This window comes from Somniosus microcephalus, chromosome 1 (genome assembly GCF_052327205.1).
Source record: "Somniosus microcephalus isolate GS21.2 chromosome 1, FLI_Smic_1.0, whole genome shotgun sequence".
NCBI classification, from domain to species: domain Eukaryota; kingdom Metazoa; phylum Chordata; class Chondrichthyes; order Squaliformes; family Somniosidae; genus Somniosus; species Somniosus microcephalus.
In genome coordinates, this window is record NC_140987.1 from 31,369,090 (window position 1) to 31,388,386 (window position 19,297).

A 19,297-nucleotide genomic window follows, 5' to 3' on the forward strand; every position below is an offset into this window, starting at 1 on the left:
GCATACAAGGCTACGGGCCAAATGCTGGAATATGGGATTAGATTAGACAGGGCTTGATGGCCGGCGCGGACACGATGGGCCGAAGGGCCTCTATCCGTGCTGTATTACTCTATGACTCTATGACTCTATGACCAGTGGATGTGGTGTATTTGGACTTTCAGAAGACTTTCGATAAGGTCCCACATAAGAGATTAGCGTGTAAAGTTAAAGCCCATGTCCTAAATCGTGCCAATTCCAATTCACCCATCACCCTTGTGCTCGGTGACTCACATTGGCTCCCGGTTAAGCAAAGTTTCAATTTCAAAATTGTCATCCTTGTTTTCAAATCCCTCCTTGGCCTCGCCTCTCCCTATCTCTGTAATCTCTTCCAGCCCCACAACCCTCCGAGATATCTGTGCTCCTCTACTTCTGCCCTCTTGAACATCAACCTTTTTTGGTCGCGCCTTCAGTTGCCAAGGCCCTGAGCTCTGGAATTCCCTCCCTAAACCTCTCCGCCTTTTTACCTCTCTTTCCTCCTTTAAGACGCTCCTTAAAACCTACTTCTTTGAGCAAGCTCTGCCCTAATTTCTCCTCATGTAGCTCGGTGTCAATATTTTGTCTTATCACGCTTCTGTGAAGCGCCTTGGGACATTTTACTACATTAAAGGTGCTACACGTTAAAGGTTGGGTGATTGGGCAGATGCATGGCAAATGCAGTATAATGTGGATAAATGCGAGGTTATCCACTTTGGTGGCAAAAACAGGAAGACAGATTATTATCTGAACGGGGAAGTGCAATGAGACCTGGGTGTCCTTGTGCAACAGTCACTGAAGGTAAGCATGCAGTTGCAGCAGGCGGTTAAGAAGGCAAATGGTATGGTGGCCTTCATAGCGAGAGGATTCGAGTACAGGAGCAAGGATGTCTTGCTGCAGTTGTACAGGGCCTTGGTGAGACCACACCTTGAGTATTGTGTGCAGTTTTGGTCGCCTTATCTGAGGAAGGATGTTCTTGCCATGGAGGGAGTGCAGCGAAGATTCACCAGACTGATACCTGGGATGGCATGAATGACGTATGAAGAGTGATTGGGTCGATTAGGCTTATATTCGCTAGAATTTAGAAGAATGAGAGGGGATCTCATTGAAACTTATGAAATTCTAACAGGACTAGACAAACTAGATGCAGGAAGGATGTTCCCGATGGCTGGGGAGTCCAGAACTAGGGGTCACAGTCTAAGGATAAGGGGTAAGCCATTTAGGACTGAGATGAGGAGGAATTTCTTCACCCAGAGAGTGGTGAACCTGTGGAATTCTCTACCACACAAGGCAGTTGAGGCCAATTCATTAATATATTCAAGAAGGAGTTAGATATATTTCTTAAGGCTAAAGGGATCAAGGGATATGGGGAGAAAGCAGGGAAAGGGTACTGAATTTGAATGATCAGCCATGATCTCATTAAATGGTGGAACAGGCTCGAGGGGCTGAATGGCCTTCTCCTGCTCCTATCTTCTATGTTTCTATGTTTCTATGTTGTGGAGGCCAAGTCACTGAATATATTTAAGAAGGAGATAGATAGATTTCTAGTTGCAAAAGGCGCCAAGGGGTATGGGGAGAGAGCGGGAATATGGTATTGTGATAGAGGATCAGCCATGATCATATTGAATTGTGGAGCAGGCTCGAAGGACCGAATGGCTGACTCCTGCTCCTATTTTTCTATGTTTCTATGGTTCTATGTCCTGGAAATGAATCTTCAATTCCTGGAGACTCCACGGCAACCCTAGGTAGAGACCTTTTAACAAATAATCACCCTTTGTTGACTATTCCAACGCTTTCCTGGCCTCTCATGTTCTACCCACCATAAACTTGAACTGACCATACCTCTGCTGCCGGTATCCTACCTCGCACCAAGTCCCGTTCACTCATCACCCCTGTGCTCACTGGCCTACGCTGGCTCCCGGTCCAACAATGCGTTGATTTTGAAATTCTCATCCTTGTTTTCATATCCCTCCGCGGCCTCGCCCCCCCTCCCTATCTCTGTAATCTCCTCCAGCCCTACAACCCTCCGAGATCTCTGCGCTCTTCCAATTCTGGCTTCTTGGGCATCTGCTATTTTAATCGCTCCACCATTGGTGGCCGTGCCTTCAGCTGCCTGTGCCCTCAGCTCTGGAATTCCCTCCCTGTACCTCTCCGCCTCTCTCTCCCCTTCTTTAAGGTGCTCCTCATAGCCTACTTCTTTAACCAAGTTTTTGGTCACCTGCCCTAATATCTCCTTAAGTGGCTCGGTGTCAAATATTGTCTGATAATGTTCCTGTGAAGTACCTTGGGATGTTTTACTGTGTTAAAGGCACTACATAAATGCAAGTTGCTGTCGTTGTTGTTTGTTATTGAAGGGCTGATTCCGCAATCGAAGGCTTCCATTGAGGTAGATGTGCCCACAAGGAAGACGGGTTGGGAAATCGAGGGGGACCTCGCTGGCTTGTCCCACTTCCATTAATTTCCCTCGCTGGCTTGTCCCACTTCCATTAATTTCCCCCACTGACTTGTCCCACTTCCATTAATTTCCCCCACTGACTTGTCCCACTTCCATTAATTTCCCCCACTGACTTGTCCCACTTCCATTAATTTCCCCCACTGACATGTCCCACTTCCATTAATTTCCCCCGCTGACTTGTCCCACTTCCATTAATTTCCCCCGCTGACATGTCCCACTTCCATTAATTTCCCCCAGCTCACTGTCCCAGCACGGCCGCCGGGAGAGTCCGCGGTCAGAATCTCAGCCCGGGAGCCATTTGTCGGGCACAGACTGCTGATCTCAATCTTTGTTGCAGGAAAGGGTGAGCACGGGAAGCCTTACCCGCTGGCGGAGGAGGATCAGTCCGATTCAGCGTACAGGGAAAACGGTTTCAACATTTACGTGAGCAACAGCATTGCCCTGGACCGTTCGCTGCCGGACATTCGACATCCAAAGTAAGTGCAGAAAGGAAATGTCCGTGGTGCTTGACCCGGCTACTTACTGTAAGATTACTTTTCTCTATTGTTCAGAACACAAAAGGCTAAGAAATCGAGCGAGACGCTGAAGTTATTTTCTAACTTTAAAGAATTTAGTTTGACACACGAAGCGGCAGTTTGTACCAAATAGAAAATGAGTAACTTTTCATACAAATCTCTTTCTCTCTAGCGAGTACAACTCAAAGCGAAGAATCGATCAGATTCTTTATCCTGGAAAGAGAGAGCGAAGGTTCCTTTCCTGCGGTGTCTTGTTCTGATGTTGTCCGTGGTGCTCCTAAAAGTCCTCGTACAATGGGCTGTTTTATGTGGTTTCCTCTCCAAACTCTGCTGTTTTAATTATCAAACATCAGGGAATCTCTATCAGTTTGCCGGCCTTGCTTCCTTATCGCTGCAACTGTCCGCACTGTTGCTTCTTATCAGTTACTTTACGCAAGCTGGACCGAGTAAAAGAACTAGGGAGGTAGTGCAGGAGCCCCCTGGGTCCATCTCCCTCTCCGACAGATTTTCCGTTTTGGATACTGCTGGGGGAGATAATTTCTCAGGGGAATGCAGCAAGAGCCAAGTCCGTTGCACTACGAGTGGCTCAGCTGCATAGGAGGGGAGGAAAAAGAGTGGGAGAGCAATAGTGATGGGGGATTCTATCGTAAGGGGAACAGATAGACGTTTCTGTGGCCGCAGACGTGACCCCAGGATGGTATGTTGCCTCCCTGGTGCCAGGGTCAAGGATGTCACTGAACGGCTGCAGGGCATTCTGAAGGGGGAGGGCGAACAGTCAGAGGTTGTGGTTCACATTGGGACCAATGACATAGGTAGAAAGAGGGATGAGGTCCTGCAACAAGAATTTAGGGAGCTAGGTAGCAGATTAAAAAGCAGGACCTCAAAGGTTGTAATCTCTGGATTACTGCCGGTGCCACGTGCTAGTGAGTATAGGAATAGAAGGATAGAGCAGATGAATGCGTGGCTAAAAATTTGGTGCACGAGGGAGGGCTTTAGTTTCCTGGATTGCTGGGTCTGTTTCTGGGGAAGGTGGGACCTGTATAAGTCAGACAGATTGCACCTGAACCGGAACGGGACCAACATCCTTGCGGGGAGGTTTGCTAGTACTGTTGCGGGGGGGGTTTAAACTAACTTGGCAGGGGGATGGGATACAGAGTGGAGCTATAGTAGGGAGTGATGCACAGCCAAATATAGAGGAAAAACAAGTCAGCCTGGAAGGCAGAATAAATATGTAATGGCACAAGGGAATATGGCAAAGCTGGATGGCATTTATTTTAATGCAAGGAGTCTTGCGAGTAAGGCAGATGAATTGAAGGTGTTGATGAACACATGGGAATATGACATTGTTGCTATCACAGAGACATGGCTGAGGGAGGGGCAGGACTGGCAGCTCAATATTCAGGGGAATAGAATCTTCAGGCAAAACAGAAGGGATGTAAAAGAGGAGGAGGTGTCCCAATATTAATCAAGGAGTCAATTACTGCTGTAAGGAGGGATGATATCTTAGCAGGTTCCTCTAATGAGGCCATATGGGTAGAACTTAAAAACAAAAAGGGGGCAAGCAATTTGCTGGGAGTGTACTATAGGCCCCCAAACAATCAGGGGGAGATAGAGGAACTGATATGTCGGCAAATCTCAGAGAAGTGTAGGAATAATAGGGTAATAATAGTTGGGGATTTCAACTTCCCCAATATTAACTGGGATAGTCAGAGTGTGAAAGGCTTAGAGGGTACGGAATTCTTAAAGTGCATCCAGGAGAGCTTTTTGAGCCAGCATGTAGAAAGTCTCACAAGAGAGGGGGCAGTACTAGGGAATGTAGCCGGGCAAGTGGTAGAAGTGTCAGTAGGAGAGCATTTTGGTGACAGTGACCATAATTCGGTGAGATTTAAGGTAGTCATGGAAAAGGACAAAGATGGACCGGAAATAAAGGTTATAAATGCGAGGTTATCCACTTTGGGGGTAAAAACAGGAGGGTAGATTATTATCTAAACGGCAATAGATTGGGAGATGGGGAAGTGCAGAGGGACCTGGGTGTTCTTGTGCACCAGTCACTGAAGGAGAGCATGCAGGTGCAACAGGCGATTAAGAAGGCAAATGGTATGTTGGCCTTCATATCAAGGGGGTTCGAGTATAGGAATAGGGATACCTTACTACAGCTGTACAAGGTGCTGGTGAGACCGCATCTGGAGTATTGTGTACAGTTTTGGTCGCCCCATCTGCGGAAGGATGTTCTTGCCATGGAAAGAGTGCAACGGCGATTCACCAGGCTGATACCTGGAATGGCGGGAATGACCTACGAAGAGAGATTAAATAGTTTGGGCTTGTACTCACTGGAGTTTAGAAGATTGAGAGGGGATCTCATCGAAACATATAAAATTATGGCAGGCCTGGACAGGCTGAATTCAGAGAGAATGTTTCCAATGGCCGGGGAGCACAGAACCAGGGGCCACAGTCTAAAAATAGCGGGCAAATCATTTAAAACAGAGATGAGGAAGAATTTCTTCACTCAAAGAGTGGTGAGCCTGTGGAATTCCCTGCCACAGAGGGCTGCGAAGGCTAATTCAATAAATATTTTCAAGAGAGAATTGGATATATTTCTGAAGGCTAAGGGGATTAAGGGTTACGGAGAAAAGGCGGGGACGGGGTACTGAACTGGTAAGATCAGCTATGATCTCAGACGAAGATCAGCCATGATCTCATTGAATGGCGGAGCAGGCTCGAAGGGCCGAATGGCCTACTCCTGTTCCTATCTCTATGTTTCTATGTTTCTAAATTGGGGGAAGGACGATTTTAATATGATAGGGCAGGATCTGGCCAAAGTGGACTGGGATCAGCTACTTGTAGGAAAATCCACATCAGAGCAGTGGGAGTCTTTCAGAAAGGAAATAGAGAGAGTACAACGCCAACAGGTTCCAGTAAAGGTTAAGGGTGGGACCAACAAACCCAGGGAACCCTGGATGTCAAGGGATATACAAGAATGGATTAGGCAAAAAAAGGAGGCTTTTGGCAGATACAAAGGACTAAAAACAGTGGAAGCCCAAGAGGAGTATAGAAAGTGCAGGGGGGGTACTTAAAAAAGAAATTAGGAGAGTGAAGAGGGGGCATGAAAAAACACTGGTGGGCAAAATAAAGGAAAATCCCAAGGTGTTTCATAAGTATATTAAGGGCAAGAGGATAACCAGGGAAAGAGTAGTGCCCATTAGGGACCAAAGTGGCAATCTGTGTGTAGAGCCGGAAGATGTAGGTGAGGTTTTAAATGAATATTTTGCATCTGTGTTCACTATGGAGAAGGACGATGTAGGCATAGAAATCAGGCAGTGGGATTGTGATATACTTGAACAAATTAGTATTGAGAGGGAGGAGGTACGAGCGATTTTAGCGGGCTTAAAAGTGGATAAATCCCCAGGCCCAGACGAGGCGCATCCCAGGCTGCTGTGTGAGGCAAGGGAGGTGATTGCAGGGGCTCTGACACAAATTTTCAGAACCTCTCTGGTCACAGGGGAGGTGCCAGAGGACTGGAGAACAGCTAATGTAGTACCATTATTCAAGAAGGGTAGTGGAGATAAACCAGGGAATTACAGGCCAGTGAGCCTAACATCAATGGTAGGGAAATTATTGGAAAAACTTCTGAGGGACAGAATTAGTCTCCACTTGGAGAGGCAAAGATTAATCAAGAATAGTCAACATGGCTTTGTCAGGGGGAGATCATGTCTAACCAATTTGATTGAATTTTTCGAGGGGGTGACTAGGTGTGTGGATGAGGATAGTGCAGTTGATGTAGTCTACATGGACTTCAGTAAGGCTTTTGACAAAGTCCCACATGGGAGACTGGTCAAGAAGGTAAGAACCCATGGGATCCAGGGCAATTTGGCACATTGGATCCAAAATTGGCTTCATGGCAGGAGGCAGAGGGTGATGGTTGAAGGTTGATTTTGTGACTGGAAGCCTGTGTCCAATGGTATACCGCAGGGATCGGTGCTGGGTCCTTTGCTGTTTGTAGTGTACATTAATGATTTAGATATGAATGTAGGAGATATGATCAGTAAGTTCGCAGATGACACGATAATTGGTGGAGTGGTAAGTAGCGAGGAGGGAAGCCTCAGGTTACAGGAGGATATAGATGGGTTGGTTAGATGGGCAGAACAGTGGCAAATGGAATTTAACCCTGAAAAGTGTGAGGTGATGCATTTTGGGAGGACTAGCAAGGCAAGGGAATACACAATGAATGGTAGGACCCTAGGAAGGACAGAGGATCAATGGGACCTTGGTGTGCATGTACATAGATCCCTGAAGGCAGCAGGACAGGTAGATAAGGTGGTTAAAAAGGCATATGGGATACTTGCCTTCATTAGCCGAGGCATAGAATAGAAGAGCAGAGAGGTTATGATGGAGCTGTACAAAACGCTAGTTAGGCCACAGCTGGAATACAGTGTGCAGTTCTGGTCGCCACACTATAGGAAGGATGTGATTGCATTGGAGAGGGTGCAGAGAAGATTCACCAGGATGTTACCTGGGCTGGAGCGCTTCAGCTATGAAGAGAGACTGGACAGGCTGGGGTTGTTTTCCTTAGAGCAGAGAAGGCTGAGGGGGGACCTGATTGAGGTGTACAAAATTATGAGGGGCATAGATAGGGTGGATAGAAAGGAACTTTTCCCCTTAGTAGAGGGGTCGATAACCAGGGGGCATAGTTTCAAGGTAAGGGGCAGGAGGTTTAGAGGTCATTTGAGGAAAAACTTTTTCACCCAGAGGGTGGTTGGAATCTGGAACTCACCGCCTGAAAGGGTGGTAGAGGCAGGAACCCTCACAACATTCGAGAAGCATTTAGATGAGCGCTTGAAACACCATAGCATACAAGGCTATGGACCAAGTGCTGGAAAATGGGATTAGAATAGACAGGGCTTGATGGCTGCCACGGACACGATGGGCCGAATGGTCTCTTTCTGTGCTGTATAACTCTATGACTATGACGATATGATCAAACCGGTTTCAGTTTAATGTTGCATCACCTGAAATCACTCCAGCTTCCGTATCACCCAAAACTTATTCTAGCTTAATGTTTTCCACCTGAAACTTATTAAATCCATGTTTCAATTATACTATTTCCACCCTGATTGCTTTAAGCTAACACTTCAAAAATACAAAAGCAAAATACTGCGGATGCTGGAAATCTGAAATAAAAATAGAAAATGCTGGAAATACTCAGCAGGTCAGGCAGCATCTGTAGAGAGAGATGCCCCTATCATTTCTTTTCTCTCTCTCACATTGCAGCTGTCGATCAATCTACCATTGCCATTTACACTTCTTCTAGAGTCATCTTTTGTTTCTTAACTTGTCCCATTACCATATCCTTTTGCCTCGCACCATCATCCCTTTTGTCTCTTAATCTCTCCTGCCTTCCATCCTATCACAGACCTTCCCTTTTGTTCTTTCCTCCCCTCCCCCCTACCCCTGCCCCTACACTTGCTTAAAAACCTGTTCCATCTCCAACTTTTTCCAGTTCTGACGAAGGGCCATCGACCTGAAACGTTAACTCTGTTTCTCTCTCCACAGATGCCGCCTGACCTGCTGAGTATTTCCAGCATTTTCTGACTTTAAAAATACAATTCTCCTCATACCCTGCTTCCTTCCGTTGCTAAGAAACCGCCAGTCTACTTTTTCACTGACTTCTAGACTCTGACACAACAGTGCCTGGGGGCTGGCTGGCAGCTCCAGAGGCTCCAAAGGTATTAGGTTTTTTTGTACCCCTCACGGGATCAGGCCTCTAATACATCTGACTGGAAAGGCACTCAGGATAAAGAATAGTTTCCATTACTGTCTGTCGCGCGCACAGAGCCATTGGCCGGTCACGTGCTCGTGGAATTGGCTGAAAGTATGGCCATGTCGTAGGTGGAAATAATTGACTTTAGCCCAGGGATAGAAAGCAAAGATTGACTTCAGTTTCGCTGCAAAGGTGTGGAAGAGGTTTGCTCTCAGCTTCTGTTTTGCCGTAATGTCATCAGCGGCTGATACCAAATGTTACAACGTAGAATTGTTCACTGCCCTTATCATTAGGGAAGCATTTTTGTTTCGATTCTCCTCACCAGCACACATCCAGCATTTTATATTTCAAATATCTTTGGTCGTTTTGCTGGCTAACTGCTCATCCTCTCTGATTTGTGTTTGTAGCACTTTCGTTCTTATAGATTTATGCAACACAGAAGAAGGCCACTCGGCCCCTCGAGCCTGCTCCGCCATTCAATAAGGTCGTGGCTGATCTGATTACTCCACATTCCCACCTACCTCCGATAACCTTTCACCCCCTTGCTTATCAAGAATCTATCTACCTCTGCCTTAAAAATATTCAAAGACTCTGCTTCCACCGCCCTCTGAGGAAGAGAGTTCCAAAGACTCACGACCTTCTGTGAGAAAAAAATTCTCCTCATCTCTGTCTTAAATGAGTGACCCCTAGTTCTACATTCTCCCACAAGAGGAAACATCCTCTCCACATCCACCCTGTCCAGACCCCTCAGGATTTTATATGTTTCAATCAAGTCACCTCTCACTCTTCTAAACTCCATCGGATACAAGCCTAGCCTGTCCAACCTTTCCTCATAAGACAACCCGCCCATTCCAGGTATTATTCTAGTAAACCTTCTCTGAACTGCTTCCAATGCATTTACATCCTTCCTTAAATAAGGAGACCAATACTGTACACAGTGCTCCAGATGTGGTCTCACCAATGCCCGGTATAACTGAAGCATAACCTCCCTACTTTTGTATTCAATTTCCCTCGCAATAAACAATAACATTATATTAGCTTTCCTAATTACTTACTGTACCTGCATAGTAACCTTCTGTGATTCATGCACTAGGACACCCAGATCCCTCTGCATCTCAGAGCTCTGCATTTTCTCACCATTTAGATAATATGCTTCTTTTTTATTTTTCCTGCCAAAATCGACAATTTCACATTTTCCCACATTATACTCCATTTGCCAGATCTTTGCCCACTCACTTAACCTATCTATATCCCTTTGTAGCCTCCTTATGTCCTCTTCACAACTTACTTTCCTACCTATCTTTGCATCATCAGCAAATTTAGCAACCATATCTTCGGTCCCTTCATCCAAGTCATTTATATAAATTTTAAAAAGTTGAGGCCCCAGCACTGATCCCTGTGGCACACCACTCGTCACATCTTGAGAACCAGAAAATGACCCATTTATGCCTACTCTCTGTTTCCTATTAGCTAGCCAATCTTCAATCCATGCCAATATGTTGCCCGCTACACCATGGGCTTTTATTTTCCGCAGTAACCTTTGATGTGGCACCTTATCAAATGCCTTCTGGAAATCTAAGTACAGTACATCCACCGGTTCCCCTTTATCCACAGTACATGTTACTTCCTCAAAGAACTCCAATAAATTGGTTAAACGTGATTTCCCTTTCACAAAACCATGTTGACTCTGCCTGATTCCCTTGAACTTTTCTAAGTGCCCTGCTATAACATCTTTAATAATAGCTTCTAACATCTTCCCTATGACAGATGTTAAGCTAACTGGCCTGTAGTTTCCTGCTTTCTGTCTCCCTCCCTTTTTGAATAAAGGAATTACATTCGCTATTTTCCAATCTAATGGAACCTTCCCCAAATCTAGGGCATTTTGGAAAATTAAAACCAATGCATCAACTATCTCACTAACCACTTCTTTTAAGACCCTAGGATGAAGTCCATCAGGACCCAGGGACTTGTCAGCCCGCAGCTCCAACAATTTGCTCAGTACCACTTCCCTGGTGATTGTAATTTTCTTGAGGTCCTCCCTCCCTTCCATTTCCTGATTTACAGCTATTTCTGGGATGTTACTTATATCCTCTATCGTGAAGATCGATGCAAAATACCTGTTCAATTCAACTGCCATCTCCTTATTTTCCATTATTAATTCCCCAGACTCACTTTCTATAGGACCAACGCTCACTTTGTTAACTCTTTTCTTTTTTAAATAGCTATAGAAACTCTTACTATCTGTTTTTATATTTCCAGCTTGCTTTCTCTCGTACTCTAATTTTTCTCTCCTTATTAATCTTTTAGTCATTCTTTGCTGTTTTTTATATTCTGTCCAATCTTCTGATCTGCCACTCATCTTTGCGCAATTATATGCTTTTTCTTTAAGTTTGATACTATCTTTAACTTTTATAGTTAACCACGGATGATGGGTCCTCCCCTTGGAATTTTTCTTTCTTGTTGGAATGTATCTATTCTGTGTATTCTGAAATATCCCCTTAAATGTCTGCCACTGCAACTCTATTGATCTATCCCTTAACCTAATTTGCCAGTTCACTTTAGCTAGCTCTGCTTTCAGGCCCTCATAATTGCCCTTATTTAAGTTTAAAATACTAGTCTTGGACCCACTCTTCTCTCCCTCAAACTGAATGTAAAATTCAATCATATTATGATCGCTGCTACCTAGGGGCACCTTACCTATGAGGTCATTAATTAATCCTATCTCATTGCACAATACCAGGTCTAGTATAGCCTGCTCTCTGGTTGGCTCCAGAATGTGATGTTCTAAGAAACTATCCCGAAAACATTCCATGAACTCCTCATCTAGGCTACCTTGCCCATCTGATTTTTCCAGTCTATATGTAGATTAAAATCCCCCATGATTATTGCTGTACCTTTCTGACAAGCTCCCATTATTTCTTCCTTTGTCCGCACGCCCGATACGAGACTCCCAAAACAAGCGCTCTACTCGGAGCTCCAGCACGGCAAGAGAGCCCCAGGTGGGCAGAGGAAACGCTTCAAGAACACCCTCAAAACCTCCTTGACAAAGTGTAACATCCCCACCGACACCTGGGAATCCCTGGCCCAAGACCGCACAAAGTGGAGGAGAAGCGCCGAACACCTCGAGTCTCTTCGCCGGGAGCAGTCGGAAGCCAAGCGCGGGCAGCGCAAGGAGCGCATGTCAACCCAAGCACCCCACCCACCCGCCCCTTCAACCACCTTCTGCCCCACCTGTGATAGAGACTGTAGGTCCGGCATTGGACTCATCAGTCACCTGCAAACTTATTTTTAATGTGGAAGCAAGTCATCCTCAGTTCCGAGGGACTGCCTAAGAAGGAGAAGATTTCTTCCTTTTTACTCCACCCAACCATGTGGTTACAGTTAGGGGGCCTGTACACCACTCCCACAAGGGACTTCTTGCCTTTATCATTTCTCATCTCTACCCAAACCACTTCCACACCCTTCAAGTATATATCCAATTCCCTTTTGAAAGTTACCATTAAATCTGCTTCCATCACCCTTTCAAACAGCGCATTCCAGATCACAACAACTCGCTGTGTAAAAAAAGTTCTCCTCATCTCCCCTCTGGTTCTTTTCTCATTGACCTTAAATCTGTGTCCTCTGGCTACCGACCTCCCCCGCCACTGGAAGCAGTTTCTTCTTATTTACTCTAATAAAACCCCTCATAATTTTGAACACCTCTATTAAATCTCCCTTTAACATTCTCTGCTCTAAGGAAGGAGAACAATCCCCAGTCTCTCCACATACCTGAAGTCCCTCATCCCTAGTAAACCTCCTCTACATCCTCTTCAAGGCCTTGACATTCTTGCTAAAGTGTGGTGCCCAGAATTGAACACAATCTAGCTGAGGCCTAATCAGTGAATTGTAAAGGCTTAACATGACTTCTTTGCATTTGTACTCTATAGAGGCCTAAAAATTTGGTTGCTTTCCACCTCCCGTTAGTGCAACTAGCATCCAGGTGCGATGCCGCCCACAAAATTTAGTGAGAGGTTAGCGACGGCGGTAACTGTTAGCACCCCTCAGCGCTGCGACGCTGGCGATGATGTCATCACTGTGCGCAGTGCCCTGCTCCGATCTTCGGTAGCGCCCCCTGACTTACCACCAGACGCTATATCCGACGGGGTCAGGGGGGCCTACCTGCGGTGGGGGCGGCGCTAATTAAAGGCGAGGTGCCGGGCGGCCATTTTTGTTGCTGGCCGCCTGCCAGTACCTGCCCCCTCTGCCGTACCCGGCTTCCTCTGCAGACCCCACCCCCTGCAGAGTGCCGGCTGCGCTCCGTGAGCCCGGCACTTCTCTTGAGTGCCGGGCTCTTTTGCCGGCACTCTGATCCCTGGTGGCCCAGTTGGGCCCCGTGTCGCGCTGCGCAAGGCCCCTCCCCTTTAAGAAGGGGAGGAAGGCCTGTAGTACCACGGCACGTCGCGCCGCAATATTCACTCGCAGCGCCCCAAGAGGGAGGCGGGGTGCTTCCAGTAGCACCCCACTTCTCCCTTGGGGCGCTACCGATGAATTTCAGCCATGAGGGCACTAATGTTTTACTTTTAGCGCCCCGGCGAAGTTAGCACCTCAAAGGGGGCGCGACTCAATTTTTCCCCCATACCTCTTTTTATAAAGTCCAGGATCTCCTTTGCTTTTTTAACAGCCTTCTCAACTTGTCCTGCCACCTTCAAAGATTTGTGTACATACACCCCCAGGTCTCTCTGTTCCCGCACCCCCTTTAAAATTATACTATTTAATTTATATTGCCTCTCCTCATTCATCCTTCCAAAATTCATCAAGTATAAGAAAGAAAGACTTGCATTTCTATAGCGCCTTTCACGAACTCAGGACATTCCAAAACGCGTTACAACCAGTGAAGTACTTTTGAAGTGTAGTCACTGTTGTAATGTGGGAAACGCAGCAGCCAATTTGCGCACAGCAAGCTCCCACAAACAGCAATGTGATAATGACCAGAGAATCTGTTTTAGTGATGTTGGTCAATGATAAATATTGGCCCAGGGCACCCGGGGATAACTCCCCTGCTAATCTTCGAAATAGTGCCGTGGGATCTTTTACATCCACCCGAGAGGTTCTCTTTTTCTTTGTGGTCCATTGGGGCAATTTTGCGAGGTGAGGCTCCCGGTCTGTGTCCTCGCTAGCCAGGAGCCCAGGTCGGGCAATCAGCCCCAACTTCAAACCGTGCACCTGTCAGGAGCAGAGCCTTGAAAAGCTACGGCTCCCAAGTCAGATGGTCTGCCATTATTGTTTGGCATTAGAGGGCTGATTTCGGTGCTGCCCCAGGACATAGGACAAAAAGCACTGGGCCCAAAGCCCATGATTTCTCATCTAATATAAGCACTGGGCAGAAAAACAGCGGGGTGCAACACCTTATGTGTTGAGGCAAGATGGCTCCTAAAAAAAGATATTATTTGGTCATTATCAAGTATCAGTACAAGTCTTTCTTTCTTTTATCACATTGCTGTTTGTGGGAGCTTGAAAATAGCAAAAAATTGACTGCTGCGTTTCCGACATTACAACAGTGACTACAATTCAAACGTACTTCATTGGCCGGAAAGCAATTTGGGACGTCCTGAGGTCATGAAAGGCGTTATATAAATGCAGATTCATTCTTTCTTTCTTTCTTTGCTTTTTCTTTTAGAGCAAAGGTTTGGTTAAGTTTAGCCATGGTTTGGTTAAGTTTACTCTTACCTACAGCCAGGAAGGGTCTGGGGGATTCCTCAGGCAGAAGAGTTGAGGGCCACTCCACTGTACAAGTTTAGATCGGGAAGGTGGAAGTGCCCCTGAAGTGCCCTTGCAGGCACTGATAGCTCACCCAAACCGTGCAAATGACCCCATTCCCCCCCACCCCCGCTTCGTGGCATGGTCAGTGACGTAAGAAAACTACTAGGCACTTGGTCTGAGTATTAAACAAGGCTTTAATCAACTGTTTTTCAACATGGAGATCTAGTTGTGTCCTTCACTAGTTCCTGTTAAAGAATGTCCTGAGCAAGCTGGGCCCATGCCCGAGTATTTATACTCTCCCTGGACAGCGCCACCAGCAGGCCGCCCAGTATTATTACATAAGTCATTTCCACATGAATGATAAGATTCATGTCAGTCAGCGCCTAATGACGTGGGCAAATTAGGTTCTGTTCTGTCGGTTTTTAACTGGCGAGTGGAGGAGGCTCCTGCGGAATTTTCTTTTAATTTTTTACCTCGCGGTCCCTGGTTCCTATTTCCACACGAATTTCGGGTCGTTTGTCTCCTGATCTCCCTTTACCTATCCAACCAGGCACCTCTTCAAAAAAAACTACTGAATTTGTCAATAATTCTTCTGTAATTTCTTTTTATTATTGCGGAATCCAGGTGAAGGAGCAAAGCCCATGGTTGCCAACCTTCCAGGATTTCCCTGGAGTCTCCAGGAATTGAAGATTAATCTCCTGGATACTGTCATGAGCAACCCGGGAGAAAAGTCATAGGGGCATTAAAAACAATGTTTTTTTTACATTTTCTCTCAACATTTTTGTTTATTACTTATTATAAAAATATTGGAGATGTGGGCGGGGCAGAGGACAAGAAGTCATGTGACAAAACCTCCATAGAATACATCCAACCAAAGTTGGCAACCCTGTAGTTCAGGACACCATCAAGGTTCAACAAAGTAAAAGGGAAGACAGAATCAAGTGTTGAGGGATGCCAAGTTTGGATTTTAAAGGCTTGCACATCATAAGAACATAAGAAGTAGGAGCAGGAGTAGGCCATTTGGCCCCTTGAGCCTGCTCCGCCATTTAATGAGATTATGGCTGATCTGATCTTGGGCTCAGCTCCATTTCCTTGCCCCCTCCCCATAATCCAACATTCCCTTACTGTTCAAAAATCCTTAAATGTATTCAATGACCCAGCCTCCACAGCTCTCTGGGGCAGAGAATTCCGCAGGTTTACGACCCCCTGAGAGAAGAAATTCCTCCTCATCTCAGTTTTAAATGGGTGACCCCTTATTCTGAAACTACGCCCCCTACTTCTAGATTCCCCCATGAGGGGTAACATCTTCTCTGCATCCACCTTGTCGAGCCCCCTCAGTATCTTATATGTTTCATGGGATAACTGAGGGAGATAAAGAGGGTTCACTGGTCCTGTCAAAGAATGCCTTAGAGCAGGAGATGGTTTGATGAGTCACGAGTTCACCCTAGCAAGGGCACCTCAGGGAGCTTTCCTTCAGTATCAGACACAAAGAAGAACAGTCACTAAAACATGCGATAAAGGGCTAAAAATTCAGTGGCGCCGCGCTTGGGGCGCCAAGCTCGCCTGGGCGCCGGAATTTGCGCTCTGGCCAGAGCCGCTTGCGCCCTCCCGATATTCAGTGGGTGCGCCCCAAGAGGGACTCGGGGCGCTGCTCGAGGCTCCCCGCGTCCCGCTTGGGGCGCTCAAACTGAATATCGCCGCGCTACGTGCCACAGCGCCACATGCTGTGGCACGGCGCGCTGCTGTACTGCAGGCCTTCCTCCCCTTCTTAAGGGGGAGGGGCCTGCACCAGCGCAATCACCGATCGCGAGTGCCAGCAAAAGAGCCCGACACCGAGGAGAAGTGCCGGGCTTTTGGGACACAGCCGGCACTGCCCGGGGGGTGGATCAGGAGGCCGGGGAGGGCGGCGCGAGGAGGTGCTGGCAGGCGGCCACCGGAAAAAATGGCCGCCCCGCACCTCCACCTTAATTTGCGCCACTACCGCCACAGGTAGGGCCTGTGAACCGGTCGCGATTTGCGACCGGCGTTACAGAGGCGGGCGCGACCAAATATCGCGATCGGGGCGGGAGCGGGGCGCTGTGCACACCAATGACATCATCGGTGGCGGCGCAGCGCTACAAGCTAACGCTGCCATTAGCGCCCCGCTAAATATCGCGGGAGGCGTGGCCAGTGGCGCTAAAGCCACTGAGTGCCCTCTTTGGGCGCTAACTGGTGGCGCAGCCCACTGAATTTCTAGGCCAAAAAGTATTCAGGAGAAACTTCTTCACCCAGACAGTGCAACTCGCTAGCACAAGGTGTGTTTGAGGCGACTAGCATAGATGCATTTAAGGGGAAGCTAGATAAGTGCATGAGGGAGAAAGGAATAGAAGAATATGTTGATGGGGTCAGATGAAGAAGGGTGGGAGGAGGCTCGAGAGGAGCATAAACACCGGCATGGGCCTGTTGGGCCAAATGGCCTGTTTCTGTGCTGTAGGCTCGGTGTAGCTCATAGAATTATAGAATCATAGAATCATAGAAAGTTGCAGCACAGAGGGAGGCCATTTTGGCCCATCGTGTCCACGCTGGCCAACAAAGAGCTATCCAGCCTAATCCCACTTCCCAGCTCTTGGTCCGTAGCCCTGCAGGTTAGAGCATCCCAAGTGCACATCCAAGTACTTTTTAAATGTGGTTAGGGTTCCTGCCTCTACCACCCTTTCAGGCAGTGGGTTCCAGACCCCCACAACCCTCTGGGTGAAGAAATTTCCCCTCAAATCCCCTCTAAACCTTCCCCCAATTACTTTAAATCTGTGCCCGCTGGTTTTTGACCCCTCTGCTAAGGAAAATAGGTCCTTTCTACCCACTTTATCTGTGCCCCTCATAATTTTACACACCTCACTAAGGTCTCCCCTCAGCCTGCTCTGTTCCAAGGAAAACAGACCCAGCCTATCCAGTCTTTCCTCATAGCTCAGATTCTCTACTCCCGGCAACATCCTTGTAAATCTCCTCTGTACCCTCTCTAGTGCAATCACATCTTTCCTGTAATGTGGTGACCAGAACTGCACGCAGCACTCTAGCTGAGGCCTAACTAGTGTTTTACACAGTTGAAGCATAACCCCCTCCTCTATGAAACTTTGTCCATTGTAACTTCCTCTGTCCACATTTTCTTCAAAATTAGGATGGTGTTTGATAGGGTAGACTTAGAAAAGATGTTTTCACTTGTGAGGAGTCCAAAACTAGGAGACATGAATATAAGATAGTCAATAATAAATCCAATAAAGAATTCATGAGAAATTTCTTTACCCAGAGACTGGTGAGGATGTGGAACTCGCTACCACAAGGAGTAGTTGAGATGAATAGCACGGATGCATTTCAGGTAAAGCTAGATCAGTACATGAGAGAGAAAAGAATAGAAAAGTTATGCTGATCGTGTGAGATGAAGTAGGGTGGGTGGAGCATAAACACCGGCATGGACCAGTTGGGCCGAATGGCCTTTTTCTGTGTTGTAAATTCTCTGCAATGCTACGTGTTGCTTTACTCAACTGGGAGCCTGTCAGAAGCCCCATCTCCCGTCCTGTGTAAAATTTTACGGTACACATGTGGTTACAACGTAATTCTCATTTCATTCCTGAGCACGAAAGCTGGTGATCAAAAAACGATAATGTCAGGGTTGAGCATGGAGCCAGCATTCGGGCTAATAGCTGATCACCTCCCAACAGTGAAGCACAGAAGAAGTCCCATTTCTCTCTCTGTCTCTCTCTCTAGACTAATTTTACAAAGCTGTCAAAAGCCACAGCAAAAAATTACTGGTTATCACTGCTTTATCGAGCCACAGTGACAAGGCTACATTAGAGAGGGAATGGTGTCTGACTGAAACCAGAGCTGTAAATTGAATACCCTGACATTTGGAGACAATTACTATGTAAATTGTTGCTCAGACCCTTCGCGCTGGTAGTTCCTAAAGCTGTGGTTGTCACTTGCCTGATGACAAGTGGGCATTGTATTCCCAGCAATAGGGTACTGAGAAAGGTCTCGGTGGAGGTGCCACTTAACTGGGTAGCACCGACAAGAGAGAGAAATCAGACCTTTCAAAATATAAAAGCGTCTGTTGTCCCTTAATGGTGCAATATTTTACGGCGGAAATTCTCTAAAGTTGTGATTCATCTCGCTTTTTCTTCTGAATTCACGCCTTGGAATATGCTCCGCTGTCTGTCTTATCAAACATCAGCTCCCTCTTCAGACTCAGCTGTTCATTTATCTCTCCTTTCTCTATTTGGACAGATGCAATTTCTTTCCACGTTCTTGTAGAAGTGGAATGTTTAAACTAGACAAATTATCGGCAAGGTAAGATTTCAGAAGGCATCTACCGGAGATTTGACACTTACTTGCCTTCGGACATCAAATTTGAGTGGTACCGGGGCTGAAAGGGTTAAATTATGAGGACAGGTTGCATAGACTAGGCTTCTATTCTCTTGAGTATTGAAGATTAAGGGGTGATCTAATTGAGGTGTTTAAGATGATTAAAGGAGTTGATGAGGTAGATAGAGAGAAACTATTTCCTCTGGTAGGGGGAGTCCAGAACAAGGGGGCATAAACTTAAAATTAGAGCCAGGCCATTCAGAGGTGATGTCAGGAAGCACTTCTTCACACAAAGGGTAGCAGAAATCTGGAACCCTCTCCCCCCAAAAAGCTGTTGAGGCTGGGGGTCAATTGAAAATTTTAAAACTGAGATTGGTAAGATTTTTGTTAGGCAGGAGCATGAAGGACTTCAGAACCAAGGGGGGCAGATGGAGTTAAGATACAGATCAACTGTGATCTAATTGAATAGTGGAACAGGCTCGA

General features: G+C 46.6%; 1 protein-coding gene across 1 annotated transcript in view; it reads left to right on the forward strand.

Moving 5' to 3' along the window:
• Window positions 1–19,297, forward strand: part of LOC147124013 (polypeptide N-acetylgalactosaminyltransferase-like 6) — a 184,186-nt gene that overhangs the window by 137,894 nt on the left and 26,995 nt on the right. Inside the window, exon 3 of the mRNA XM_086002743.1 lies at window positions 2,805–2,943. Within this exon, the coding sequence (XP_085858869.1) occupies window positions 2,805–2,943 (139 nt within the window). The remainder of the gene's footprint in view (window positions 1–2,804; window positions 2,944–19,297) is intronic.